The 14045-nt window shown below is 35.9% G+C and overlaps 2 protein-coding genes across 2 annotated transcripts; one reads left to right on the top strand and one right to left on the bottom strand.

Moving 5' to 3' along the window:
- Positions 1-7812: 7812 nt before the first annotated feature.
- On the top strand, positions 7813-8862 carry LOC116106197 (abscisic acid receptor PYL4-like). The gene has a single exon (XM_031392539.1). The coding sequence runs from the start codon at positions 8009-8011 to the stop codon at positions 8618-8620; it is 612 nt and encodes a 203-aa protein (XP_031248399.1). The 5' UTR covers positions 7813-8008; the 3' UTR covers positions 8621-8862.
- Positions 8863-10727: 1865 nt separating this feature from the next.
- On the bottom strand, positions 10728-13424 carry LOC116106189 (protein trichome birefringence-like 33). Its single transcript, XM_031392530.1, has 6 exons — positions 13037-13424; positions 12742-12958; positions 11917-12088; positions 11607-11806; positions 11370-11528; positions 10728-11274 (listed from the first exon to the last, which is right to left on the bottom strand). The coding sequence occupies exons 1-6, from the start codon at positions 13218-13220 to the stop codon at positions 10935-10937; spliced, it is 1272 nt and encodes a 423-aa protein (XP_031248390.1). The 5' UTR covers positions 13221-13424; the 3' UTR covers positions 10728-10934.
- Positions 13425-14045: the final 621 nt, after the last annotated feature.

Below are 14045 nucleotides of genomic sequence, written 5' to 3' on the forward strand. Positions count from 1 at the left end.
ATGCACAACTCCTTACTGCTAAATCACTCAACATAAGAAAACTCGCCCATCCAGGCCTTGGGTTTAATAGACTATATCTGTGCAATAGGTTCCTCCAAATCAATGGAATTCGATCATCATTTTGACCCTATCTGACTATGCTTATAGCAATTCTAGATAGCTGATAGCCCAAGCCCAATCCTCTTTTTGTTCCTGTTTGCAGGACCTCTAAAACCAAAAGCCTAACCTAACAATAAATGGGAGGAGCATTTATGCGTCTCCCATGGACGCACTTATTCTTAAAACCTGATAATTGAAGCTGCTATAAGATTCCTTCCGTATTATTTAAGCTAGTTAGGGTACAATAATTTCAATGTTCTCACTCAAAGAGTTGAATGATGAGTGATGTTCAGTAACTGTTGAATTGATTGTGTGAACCAGTATAGGACACTTTCGGTGATGTATATTAAACTTGATTGAGTAAACAAAACGATTCTCTCCCCTTTTTCTCCTTTTAGCCTTCTTATCAGGCTATATATAATTCTTCTACACGCATCTTACTTGTGCTAATCAATACTTTTAACAAGAACACCACCGGAAATCTACCATTTACAGACACTGTTTTGCAACGAAACCCGTTCTCGTTTGCATTGTTCTTGAGATAGTTGGAGCTTCAATTAAAAATTGTCGAGGGTTTTGCCTTTATTCATCCCAAATACATGCATGCATGCAGTCAATTGGTAATGTGGTCGATTGAAAGAGAGAGAGAGAGAGAGAGAGAGAGACCAAAAACAATGGGTACTGGTAATATCAAAACCATGGGTGAAAGCTACAATCACTCTTACGTATATCCTTTATAAAAAAAAAATCATGGTGGCCTTTCGTTTCATACATACTTAAAAAGTATTAAAGAAAGAACTTTTAAAAATCTTAATGAAACTTCCCCTATATGGAGTTGTTTAACAGCCAAAACAGTGGGTAGGGCTATCAAAACAGGAATAGATTACACTCAACTTGTTAGATCTTGTACTTAATTCCAATGATGGCACCAACCATGCATAAAATAGAGCTTATAGTAAGAGATGGTTTATCTCTTATTAAATACTAAGAAAATCTTTGTTGTAATAGGTATATGTATCTGACCAATCATGATATTTGTATATGTTAAATACACTGATATATAAAAAATGTGATTGGTCGAACAGATATACTCAAAAGAAGCTTCAGGAATCGAGATACCTAAAACTTAAAAACAATCCATGTTGAAGATAGAAAATTTTATCTTTTCTTTCTCTTACACAGAGTCCCAACCAGATTCATGTCCTTGGCTAGGTATTGTGGACACAATCCATGCACAATATTATTAATAAATGGAACCAATTATGAGTCAACTTGGCTACTATTTAATACCTTCATTGTTTATGAGTTTGAATCTTTCTAGATATGCTGACCCTGATGTGTTTCTTATTAATTCCAATTGGGGTTTTATTCGTTTTACAATGCTTAAGTTAGGGATGAATCAATGTTTTTTGTTTCTACATGCACTGTACCGTTTACTTATAATTAATATGTAAAAATGTATGTCCTTGTCAAAACTCTCTTTCAAATATTCCCCGAACAAAAATTAAACGCCATGGAAATTCAAATTCGGCTGGGTTTTCTTGTCCTCTGTTTGTCCATGATTTAGGGCATCTTTTTTACGTAAGGTGTTTTACATTAGTATTGTTTGTTTCTCTTTATCATCGAGTAAGAGTAGAAAGACATTTTGTTCAAAATTTCTAGTTAAAACAACTATAAATTATATTAAAACGTGAACTAATATAGATTCGAATGTTAATATGAACCTTCAAGTATAAAAATTTGTTGTGACGTGGCATTGACTTATGCCTACATGGAAGTTAGCTTATAACTTGGGTGGTCAAAGTTATTTGTTAAAAGCTAAGGGGCATTTCTGGCTTTTCCTATTGTCAAGAAACCTAATCTAAATTAGGTTTTGTTTGATTGAGTCTTCATACAAAGAGAGAAAGTCTGTTACGAATCTGGATGTGCTGGAACTTTGACGATCGTTGATGGAATCAAACGGTGGTGGTAGATCTTAGCTGTGCTTTCTGTTTTCCCTTGTATCTTGTGTATAAATGTCACTGATTTTTTGTTGTTTGATGTAATGTATGAGAGGTGAGGAACATCTGGGTTTCGGGTGTATTATAGAGGGTCCTTTCTCGGGTTTTCTTTGTGTAAAGGAGTGAGGTAAAATCTCTGTAAGGTTTTCTTATTCTCATAGTGAATCATTCTTAAAGTCATAAAGAGTGGATATAGGTAATCTAATTGATTACCGAACCAATATAAATCCTTGTATTCTCTTTATCTTCTACTTTTACTTAATTGTTATTTACTTGTGATTATGCTGATTAGATTATTGCACTTTTGCTTTCGAAATTGGTCTCATGTTTAACAGAATTCTCAATTTTAACTCTTCCCTTGTGACTAGATGACAAACCTTTTAGCCAATAGAATTAGCAATAACCAAAATGTTTTATATTCGAGTCGCAAGAGAGGTACCTAACAAATCTGTACAATTAAATTAATCTATAGGAATTATAGGGTGTACTGTTACCCTAAGAATTAGGCAGACTCCAATGTTACTAACAAACGGGATCGAAAGCAAGCACTGATCAAAAGCATTATTTCGGAGAAATATGGTATGGTGGTAAAGGATTCTATTTCCTTATCTGGGTCGAATGCTCGAACAAGCAAGTATAGGTTTTGGTGTGAGCCTAGATATACCTAAAAAAAAATCTCGACTTTTATATACACATTTTGAGTTAGAGGATTGTGTCGAATTTAGGTGATAAAATCAAAATTTAAAATTACAACCTGTTTTTAGAACACCGCGGGAGAAATGTTGTTTTCCGACGATATTTGTTTCGCCGCAACACAATGTAATCGGAATATGCCACATACACCGACGCTGCAAAGCATGGTTGAGCTTTGGAACATCTCTCAGCAAAGGATGTGCCACTGAAAGGTTGTATTACGAAGCAAATACTGAGACAAATAAATAAAAGTTTGACTATTACGACTATAATAACCAATAAGATCATCTGCAGGCTAAAAGCAAGTTCTGGTGAAGGGCAGTTGAGGATGTTGATTATTAAATAATTCATATATAATCTATAAACAGAAAAAGTTATGAAGGGCGTTATTAAAATAGCATAAAGTGGATAAAATGGTATCCAACTTTTCAACTAAAAAACGACCAAGTTGATAGCAGTTGGTAAGATGTGAGGAAAGGGAATGGCCAAAGGACAAAGAAGAAAGAGTGAAAAGAAAAAAAAATTATTTCAACACTGTTAAATACCTTACCCACTTTAGCTTTGAGAGCGACCCACAAAGTATTAATATTATATGAAAATAAAAAAGCAAATTACTATACCAAATTAAAATTCTAATATCTAATTAGGGAAGGTGGTTAAGGATGATTATAAAATATTGCGACTAGGGGAAGCTGGTGAGAAGTCAAGTAAGAAACTAATAATCTTTATTTGGTTAACCAGGGGTGTCCGGGTCAGCTTGCACGCACCTCAACTAATCCCCCAAAGCTTTAAAAATTGAGGAGGGAGAGATAAAAGTACAAGAGAAAGAAACTAATTCTAAGCATCTCTCATAGGTTCACTAATCACTTGATTGACTATTGGCGGGTTTCTTCGTATGTGTTGTCCAAAAAGAGGACTCAATGATTATTCGTTCGCCGGAACCAAAAGTAAAAATTTCGGTAGATAAGGATCCCATCAAAACTTCTTTCGAGGAATGGGCCAGACCGGGTCATTTCTCAAGAACAATAGCTAAGAGACTTGATACTACCACTTGGATCTGGAACCTACATGCTGATGCTCACAACTTCGATAGTCATACTAGTGATTTGGAGGAGATCTCTCGAAAAGTATTTAGTGCCCATTTCAGGGTAAGAAGGTAAATTCCTTCAGTGGCCACCCTTATTAGTGCATGGGAGTGACTCGAACTCAAGAACCCATGTTAGATCATTTTGCTTTTTTACCATCAGGTCACCTAATAAGTGGTTAGCAACTAATAATCTTGTTTCCAGTGTGATCTAGAATTTTGGTTTGAAGTGTGATCCATGCCTCCTCATTTTCCATATTTATTGTAGAAAATTGGTCAATTGGGTGTACAATTAACCATACAATTTCCAATATCATTATCAGCTTTGGAGAATCGATCGCCAACTTCTTGCACGGAATAACTTATTAATGGTTCAAGATTTGGGTTGGCGATTAGGATAGCTATTTGTGAAATGAAGAGCCATTAAGGATATTTTATAATAACTTCAATGATCAAAGGATATTTATAAGATATTCTACGGACACTTTTCAACTAAAAATGTGCATGCGATTTCCATAAAAATCGAAAAAGGCTACGGACACGAGTTTGCACCAAATTTTTACACCAAACGATGTGTCCACTGAATCAGACAAAACACGTATCATGTTAACAAATATTCTTCGAATGAACATTATCTATCAAATATAGACGACTGTCTATGTTATTGGAGGTCGTTCATTTGAAATGGACTCCCGTTCATATTATATAGACGGCCCTCCACCTAAAATGGACGTCCGTTCATAGTTTAAACTAAAAAAATTGCGTAATTATTTATGGATGCCCCCATTCTAATTAAACTAAAAATATTTAGCCTAAATTATTTATGGACATCCGTCCTCTTTAATATTGAAAAATTTAAATTTATTTAATGAATCCTGATTGAGTTAATGCCTTATTCTTATGACACTTGTCCAATTACTTTGAATATAAACAAAATTTAATGCTTATGCTTATGACTTGTCCAATTACTTTGAATATGGACAAAATTTAATGAAAAATGCGGCATTTACTTCTTGGATTGAGACTCAAATGTTGTAAACTTTTTTAAATAAAAATGGACAAGCGTCCCTAAGACGGACACTATCCATTGAATTAAATTTTTTATTTTAAATAAGGATAGGCATCCATCTAGGTGAACGCCCGACTATAGTAAAGGACTTCTGTCCATATTATATGTACAAGAGCTATTGTTTTTTTCCATGAATAGGCGTCCATTATAAATGAACGACCGTCCAATTATCACGAACGCTCATTATTTTACTTTAAAATTTTTGGATAGTCCATAGTAAATAGACACCCATCCATAAGATGGAGACGCGTCCATTATAAGTGAACGGCAGTCCAATAATCACGAACACTCATTATTTTGCTTTAAAATTTTTGGAGGTCCATAGTAAATAGCCACATCCCTATATGATGGACGAGCGTCCATTATTTTTCTTTAAAATTTGGACGGCGTCCATCTATAGTATATGGACACGTCCATATAATATGAACGGGAGTCCATTAAATATGGGCGGGTGTCCATAAATGTTGGATGGCTGTTCATTATGAAAGACTCCATGTGTGCGCGTCTAACTGGTTGCATGTCCTTGGTACAAAAATTTGGTGTAGATTTAGGTGGGAGATTAGATATAGAACAAAATGTGCTTGCGATTAGATAGCTATTTGTGGAATGAAGAGCCATTATTTAGATGGACAAAGCCTGAGGCATCGATAAATTAATGGACAAGGCTGTTAATTTATATATAACTTCAATGATCAGAGGATATTTTATAAGATATTCAAAATCCTAGTAATCATTTATTAATTATACGATAGATCATATAACTCATAAAAACAACATCATGAATCGATGAAATTTTCTCTAGAAAATTTGTCACCTATTTTTTTTTAACCTAAGTTTTTTAATATAAAAAAATGGGAGTTACATTATCTCTATTAATATTAAAACATATCCGATATTAGCATGCATTTTATGATTAAATTTACATCGAAATTAAGATATATTGTCTGTGGCTTTTCCACCAAGCTCGAGCCAACATGAGGATATAGCTCGACCCAAAATGAGCTCAGCAACAATGATTGATCGACCCAACACAAGCTCGTCAAGTCATAGCTCGACCCAGCATAAGCTAGTCACGAACAGTTCAAGGAATCATTCAATTAACCTCTAAATTATTTCAGATCCCAGATATTACAAGAATGACTCAATCAACAACGATCATTAAGCAATCACAACACCAAATCATGAGGATATCGAAATTACGATTCAGATCGATTGTAATCCCCTAATTTTGTTTTTTTCTTTGTACAAATCTTGTATAAAAACCCCCTCGAATGATGAGGAAGGGGGATTTTTTCAAATAAGAATTGCATTGTAAGCTCTCACCGAAAATACAAAAAACTCAGTGGATGTAGGCTATTAACCTTGCCGACCCACTTTAAAAATCTCTCTATCATTTACTTTATTGCATTTATTATTCATCCACTACTGGTTATCCGTAATCACGCACACATCTATTCTGGTTCCGACAGGGTCAATCAGAATTCTCTGGTTGGTACATATTTTTGTATCAACAAGATGTATTAGAATCTTCCCTATTTTTTCATTTTTTCTTTTTTATCGAGGTTGTCTTCAATGTTTTAGAACCTGGCCCGGCTCGGCCAGTTGAACCGGGACTTAGAAGCTTCAACTGGCCAGGTTTAACTTTTTCCTATTCACCCAATACCCTAGGATTTTCGGTGAATGTAATGGTGGTGAAAGATTTGATTTCCGGTGAGTAAATCGACCAGAAATCGAACAAAACTAGCAGCGGCAACAATGAGACTTTTCCGGCGATTGACGAGGCTAACAAGGGTGAGGTGAGGTGGGTTTTGGTCGGAAGGAAAAGGGGAGTAATTCTGGGGTGATAGGGAGGGTTGTTGTTGCCAGAATCGATGGTATCTGGCCTGGAATGCCGACGTCGACGTCGGTGAGATCTGGCCGAAATCAAACCTATTTCGGCCAGATCTTGGGTATATTTTGATGGAAATGGGCTCAAAGGACGATTGGGGTTGCATCTGGGGTGTCGCCGCCGCTAATCAGTCACCGGTCGATTTGTAGTTGGGGTGTGTTTGATAAATTTCAAACCTATAGGGACTTAACTAATTTTTAGGGGTATATTTGCTAAATTTTAAAGTTTTTTATCAACCGGTTTGACCACTCCCAGGACCTAGAAGCTTTGTCGGGTTTCCCCCCGAGTTGGGTTTTAAAACATTGGTTGTCTTAGCCAACTTACGCCCCTTAACTAATCTGTTGAAACCCTAAAGTTAACGACTAGGTAAACTCTCCAGTGATTACCCTTATTAGCAACCAAGGAGGATCGCCTGAAGTTAACAACCGATAAACCCTCCAGTGGCCACCCTATTAACAATCGAGGAGAATAGAACTTAATAGTTAATACCTCTTGAGTAATACATCCAATAATTCCTTTTGCCCCACCTAACCACCAAGGAGTTGTTAATTTTAATATTCTCTATTGTTAAAGTGTTTCATTTGCATGAGGCAGAATATTTTTTATGCTTAAGTCTCTCTCTCTCTCTCTCTCATTTTAATTACAATTAATTGAGTTATCAAAGCTTAATCTATAAGCTAGCTTCATTAAAGAATGTTAATTTACGCTTTACACTGTTTATTCAAATTAATATACAATTAAATCGAGCTTATACTTAAACAAAACAATAGAAAAGTTTGGCAATTAAAATAGAAATTAATAAACTAATTAAAATTAAACAACATGTCATTAAATTAAACAAAAATAATCAACAAAGTGGCATGGTAGTCTTGTAGATATATTGAATTAAAAAAAAAAAAACGAAAAAAAAAACAAAAAGGCAAAAAAAAAAAAAAAAAGAGATAATCTCACCTAAACTTAGTCCAAAAAAGAACCTGCAACTTGCTCATCCACTTGCTTCATCCTCATTTTTTTCTTCTCAAATCACTCAAAGAAACACCATTTTTAATCCAACTTGACCTCTAAAAAATCCCTAACCCTTCTCTCTTTCCCTCTTCATATATCCCTTCCTTCATCAGAATCACGAAACAAACGAAAACTGAAAGCAAAAACACAACAAGAACAAACAAAAGAATATGCCTTCTTCGTTACAAGTTCATAGAAGCATTAACGCCACTGCAGCGCCACCGCAGAAACAAACATCCCACAAATGTTGTGATTTTGAGGTGCCTGAGACGCTGCCGCGTTACCATAACCACACGGTAGGGCCGAACCAGTGCTGTTCGTACGCCGTCCAGATGATAAATGCGTCGGTGTCGACGGTTTGGTCCGTGGTGAGGCGTTTCGATAATCCTCAAGCGTACAAGCACTTCGTCAAGAGCTGCCACGTCATTGTTGGCGACGGTCACGTGGGGACTCTGCGTGAGGTCCACGTGGTTTCCGGACTCCCCGCCGCCAACAGCACGGAGAGGCTCGAGATTCTCGACGATGAACATCACGTTTTGAGCTTCAGTGTGATCGGTGGCGAACACAGGCTCGACAACTACTGTTCCGTCACAACGCTACATCCTTCCCCTTGTGGGACGGGGACAATCGTAGTGGAATCCTACGTCGTCGACATACCGCCCGGGAACACCAGGGAGGAGACCTGTACTTTTGTTGATACTATCGTACGGTGCAACTTGCAGTCTTTGGCTCAGATTGCTGAGACTATGGCTCGAAACAACAACAACAACAACAACACTTGATCGTAATTAATAATAATTAATTATGGTTAAATTTGTTCTTAATAATTTTTTTTTGGTTTCCAATATGGGTGGGATTGATCTTCAATTAAATCTTATTGGAAATTATAGGTCGGTTTCTCATAGGTTACACTCAAAACATGGTATATGTATATGTAAGTGTTTCATTTCCTTCTTTGTTTTTGTTTGAGTTCATAGGGAAGGGAGATTAAACATAGTTGATTGTGAATTATAATTAATTAATTACTCTTTGTATATAATTACTTTCATGTTATTTGTTTTTTCTTGTCCAGACCAATTTATGCGTATCTCGATTAATCTCTCAAAATCTTAAAATATCTTTTGAGTAATATAAACTCTTCTCTATAATTTCATCCGGCCACTCAAAGGGGGTTCCTTCTTCTTGTTCTTGTAGCATGTAATTTCTAAAAATATTTATCATAATAATAAGAGAATTAGGTTGACATATCTGTTTCGATTATCATATAAAATTAACAAGTTGTACATTTGATTATTCCGTCGGCAGGAATATTTGTTCAGGTTTCTTCAAAATTTCCTGTGGATCTTGGTAATAATAAACTAAAGAATAATTCAACCAGGCAGGCCATTTTTGAAAATGGAAAAAGAAAACTCTATCTGGGAATTCTTTGTAACAACGCATGCAGGGAAGGAAAGTTTGAATGGCGATCAAATTTGGAAAGGAATATCAAACAGCTGCCTTCAAGGCAACTTGACTTTAAAGAAATCTTCCAACTTTTTTTTCTTTTTTTCTCGTAGAAAACAAGGCAAGTTGATTTGATTTATCCTCCTTTAATTTAATATTCTCTCTCCCTGTGATTTGTGTTTATATGATTATGGAATAGGAAAAGGACGGTGTGGCAACTTGGTTTGCAAGTGGGCAAGCTTTTAATTATCCGCCATGTTTATTGAATTATAAATAATAATAATAAAAAGCCAAACTCCTCCATTAGTTCCTTTGTCTCGATCATCTCGAGTGAGTTGCTTTGATTTGACCACACCATACACTTCCCGCATTCAGATTTCCTTTTGTTTAGCCACCCTGTAAAAGTTACTTTAAGCATTGATTTTCCGGAAAAATTCCTGTTTGGACAGCGGTTAAATTGCCTTGAAATGAGGGAATAAGAGTCAAAATGTGGACTTAAAAAGTACAACCTCTTGCTTTATAAAACACGGCATGGTTATGGATTGGAGGTTGAGGTTGAGGTAACAGCAATATTTGACTGCAGATATTATATGATTAATCACAATCAGTTAGTCTAAATGTTTTTCCAGAATTTATGGCACTATCTGCACTGAGTCCAGTCAAACCTAGTTTGAATTAGCATATTAATTAATTGAAGATTCGACTGATTTATTGAGTCGATATCATATATTTTAATGCCCTCTCCATGGGTTAATTTGTTTTCAATTTGGAGATAAAAGGGTTCTCCCCAAATCATCGTGATTTTATTACTGTAATTTTATCATTGATAAACAGGTTTTGATAAAAGTTAAACCAAAAAACGGTTACAATCTACTAAACTAGTCCATCCTCGTCTTAAACAAACGTGATTCTTATATCATGATAAAAGAGTTAGGATAGAATTCACTCTTAAAAAATATTATGATGAATGAATTTAAATAGAATTCACTTTTAAAAACTAACACGAGAACAAAAAATCCAACCACTTGTTTAGATAAATAATTAACTTTGAAAAGAGTTAAAATTTGATCCAGCTTGTATGAGGAATATTCAAGAGTTAATAGTATACTCAGTCTAAATTGACTATTATTTGGTGTTCTTATCGTGTAAGTTAAGTACCAGGCTCGCCATTTCTATTGGTTATTGGAATAAAATTTTCATATTGGAATCGTAAAAATCCAAAGGGTCCTTAACAATATATGAATTGGTCAATTCTCTTTAGGCCCATGAGGAAACCCTGCTTGAGTTGAACCACTCTGAGACGAAGACAATGTGGGAACATGATCTTAAAAGGCCTGCTCTCTGCCACAAATTAGAACAGCAGAAACAATACAAATGGGCCTCTGGCAATGCCAATGAGCTAGGGTGCATTCAATTTTTGGAGTAATTTTTCGTTTGAGAAAAGAATAAACAAACCAATCCAATCTCTTTACCAAATCTCCTCTGCAACAATCACACTATTATTTTACACAGATTTCTTTCTTTCTTTCTCTTCTTCACATTGATTTCATCTTTGAGTTGCGATATGAAAAAGGTTAGACTCCTCTTGTCTTGAAGAAATTAAGAGGATTCAGCATATGTGGGAATGAGATCATGAGAATATATGTATATATTTCAAGGATAAAATAGCTTGGCAAACAAGAGCTCATTCCAGGTATCTTGAAGGCCAGGCAAACACCAATGTACACAATCTGCATAGCTAAAGGGGTTTGCTTTCTGCTCAGGCGTCAATGGATTCCATTGCTTCTTGTAAATCGATGTGTGCGCATCCTTTCGATAATTCGAAAGTTGTGTAATGTTCAGGAATGTAATGGGATACTTGGAGTGGCTGAACACTTCTCCAATCACCTCCATTATGCTTCTTCTGCAATCTGAACCCCAGTAGTTTTCGTCTTCTATCAATGTCGTTTCATTGTAGCAGTTCTTCCCCGGTTCGCCTCCCCAATCTATGCTCCTGCAAAACTTGGAAATATTAGCCCTAAAGCTCTAACAATTAGAGAACTAAAACAGCAGGCAAAAAAAAAAAAAAAAAAAAGTGATATAACTTACTTAGCATGAGAAGGCGACATGCTAGCGAAAAAGACTCTGGTTTTTTTTCGATCCATGTTCAATTTCACCCATCTAAGCATGCTTTTCATTGCCATACGGTAGGCGTCCTCGGTGGAAAGCTTTACAATTTCTTTCTCTTCGTCGTCGAAAGATCCCTTCCTGTAAAACAAATTAAATTAATTAACATGCGCCATTATATACTATTGCTACATTAGGCAATGAGGATGAAGAAGGTACAAGATCTTCATGTCGAGGCCGGTCATCCACCATAGATAAGTATTGAACACCAAAATGTCAACTCCTTTCCAATGCCGGCCATGCTTATTGATGGAACCTTTTCTAACAATCCTATCAGCTATTCTATGAACGACAGCATCGTCCGAATTTGACTCAAGAAGAAATGGCGCCCAGTAGAACTCAATTGTGGCATTGTAGTCCTGAAGCAATAATTAATCAATTAATTAATGTGAGAGGAAAGCTAATTAATTAAGGTGGTAACATATATATATATATATATATATATATATATATAACAAATATATGTCACCTTGGCTGTGAAAACTGTTAAAGAACCAGAGGTTTCCATGGATTTGGCATGTTCAGGGATGTTTCTGTGAAGAAGACACACAATGGAAACATACTGCCCACGATTCAATGAGTCACCAACAAACATCATTCTCTTTCCCCGAAGTGTTTCCAGCATCAATGTTGCATTAAAACTGTAATTATATATAAAAATTCATGACCAGAGATTAACAATATCGATCAATAATCATAATTAAGCTAATTAATAAACAGTCTTTGTAGAAATGAATGTTCAATAGATAAATACAGTAGTACTCAGTACAACTGCCAATAATGAATGGCCAAAACTTGAGCTTAAACTTAACAAATATGGTCAGCTTGGTAGGTAAATTGACGATGAAATCAAAGAATGGTACCACTACAACCATAATGTTATCGATTAACACTATGAATCCTCACTGAGTCTGAGTAACTTAAAAGTAAACCTGACTCGATAATGGCGAATACATAAAAGTGATTAACGGTGGGTCCTATTATTAATAATTGTGGGTCCCCCTAATGATGACGTGGACAGAGAGCTATATAGTAATGACAGCATTTGATTTGACAGAGACAACCGGCGATCTACCAGGAATCGCCACGTACGTGACGTACCTAACCTCTAACCATGCAGCAGCAGCAGCAGCTGCCGGCACGCCACCTCTATTCACTCAAACAAAGCCAAACCACAAAAAGTTCATTTCATCTAATTCTTTCTCCCAATGTTTAATCTTTTCCATTACAGTAATTAAATCGTTCAAGAAGCTTCATAATTAATAATCTTTTTAGAATTGTGTCGGCAACTGACCTGGGAAGATCACAGCCGTGGGGCTGCCATCTCCAGTACTGATAATCTCTATCAGGCCTTCCATGTTCTTGACACGTCAACTGCGGTTGTATGTACGGACACTCCGATTCTTCATACAGCGGCCGAGTCGACTCGTCCCTCACCCACCTCCCACTGAACACATCACATCCTTCCTCCGTCTTCCCTATCGCGAACGGTAGCTTTTTCATCTTCTTCTCTAACCCAAAACAAAACTAAACTCAGTAAGTACATAAGGCTTACAAAGTTATAATAGTAAATAGAAAAAATGACTCACTGGCGGCGGAGATGGGGCGGCCAGGGAGGGGCTCGAGTTGGCCGAAGATGCACATGAAGTCTTCGCCATAGAGGATGACAACGAAGACGATGAAAGCGAGTAAGGTGAAGAGATAAGGAGAGAGACGAGGTTTACTCAGGACATTATAATTAGAGGAAGAAGAAGAAGGCAAAGGAGGTTTCATATTGTTAATCTGTAAAAATGTATCTCTACCGTAGAGACATGCAGAAGAAACAGAAACAGAAAAATGGTGGAGGGTTTAAGGAATGATTGCCGTTAGTACCTGGGTAGTGTCTTTTGATTTGAATTAATATAGGAAGATTTCAGGTTGGAGAAATCAATGAAGAATTTCATATATAATAAGTTAGATAAATATGTCTAAGTCTTAGTTCTTGTATGATTTGTCTGTTTTAACTGTTTGATTTTGCTTGCTTCAATTATATGATATTAAGGGTTTTTAATTAAGTTTTTATTATTAATTAATTATTGTAATTAGATAGATAATGTTAGTGTTAAAGTCCTAGATTGGTTAGAGGGTTTTTTAGGACAAAATTGTACGGACCCCAAGGTCTAAGGCCGACAATACCTCAAGAAACTCACCTATCATGTGTCTGAATCTAACATACGTAAAGAGTTGAAGTCACTTATATAGTAGAAGAACACTCTCATCACCCAGAGACGTCTTTTTAGGATAAAACCGTATGAGTCTTAGATATCTGGATTCAGCATATATCAACAGTAGATAAATCAAGCAAAAATGATTTAATTTTATATAGAAATTGTATAAAGAATACGAAACTTTACTCAAGGGATTTTTTTAAACTTCAAGAGATTATTACCAAGAAGTTCAAGCCACCCATTGTTTACCATAACATTGGATAAAGCTAATAGAGGTAATTCTACGCAATTATTCCATTTCAGAAAACAAGTTCAAGATCAAACCCTAATTCGTAATGTCTTAATGATCCATTAGACTCAACCAGTTTATCCAAACGCAAGTTGGGGTATG

The sequence above is a fragment of the Pistacia vera genome, unplaced genomic scaffold (assembly GCF_008641045.1).
Source record: "Pistacia vera cultivar Batoury unplaced genomic scaffold, PisVer_v2 Contig51, whole genome shotgun sequence".
In the NCBI taxonomy this organism is placed as follows: Eukaryota; Viridiplantae; Streptophyta; class Magnoliopsida; order Sapindales; family Anacardiaceae; genus Pistacia; species Pistacia vera.

Coding starts and splice junctions, on each gene's coding strand:
- LOC116106197 (XM_031392539.1), top strand. CDS start 8,009: ATGCCTTCTTCGTTACAAGTTCATAGAAGCATTAACGCCACTGCAGCG.
- LOC116106189 (XM_031392530.1), bottom strand. CDS start 13,220: ATGAAACCTCCTTTGCCTTCTTCTTCTTCCTCTAATTATAATGTCCTG. Junction 11,529..11,606: donor GGCCTCGACATGAAGATCTT/GTACCTTCTTCA, acceptor TTTGTTTTACAG/GAAGGGATCTTTCGACGACG. Junction 11,275..11,369: donor ATGTCGCCTTCTCATGCTAA/GTAAGTTATATC, acceptor CAAGTTTTGCAG/GAGCATAGATTGGGGAGGCG.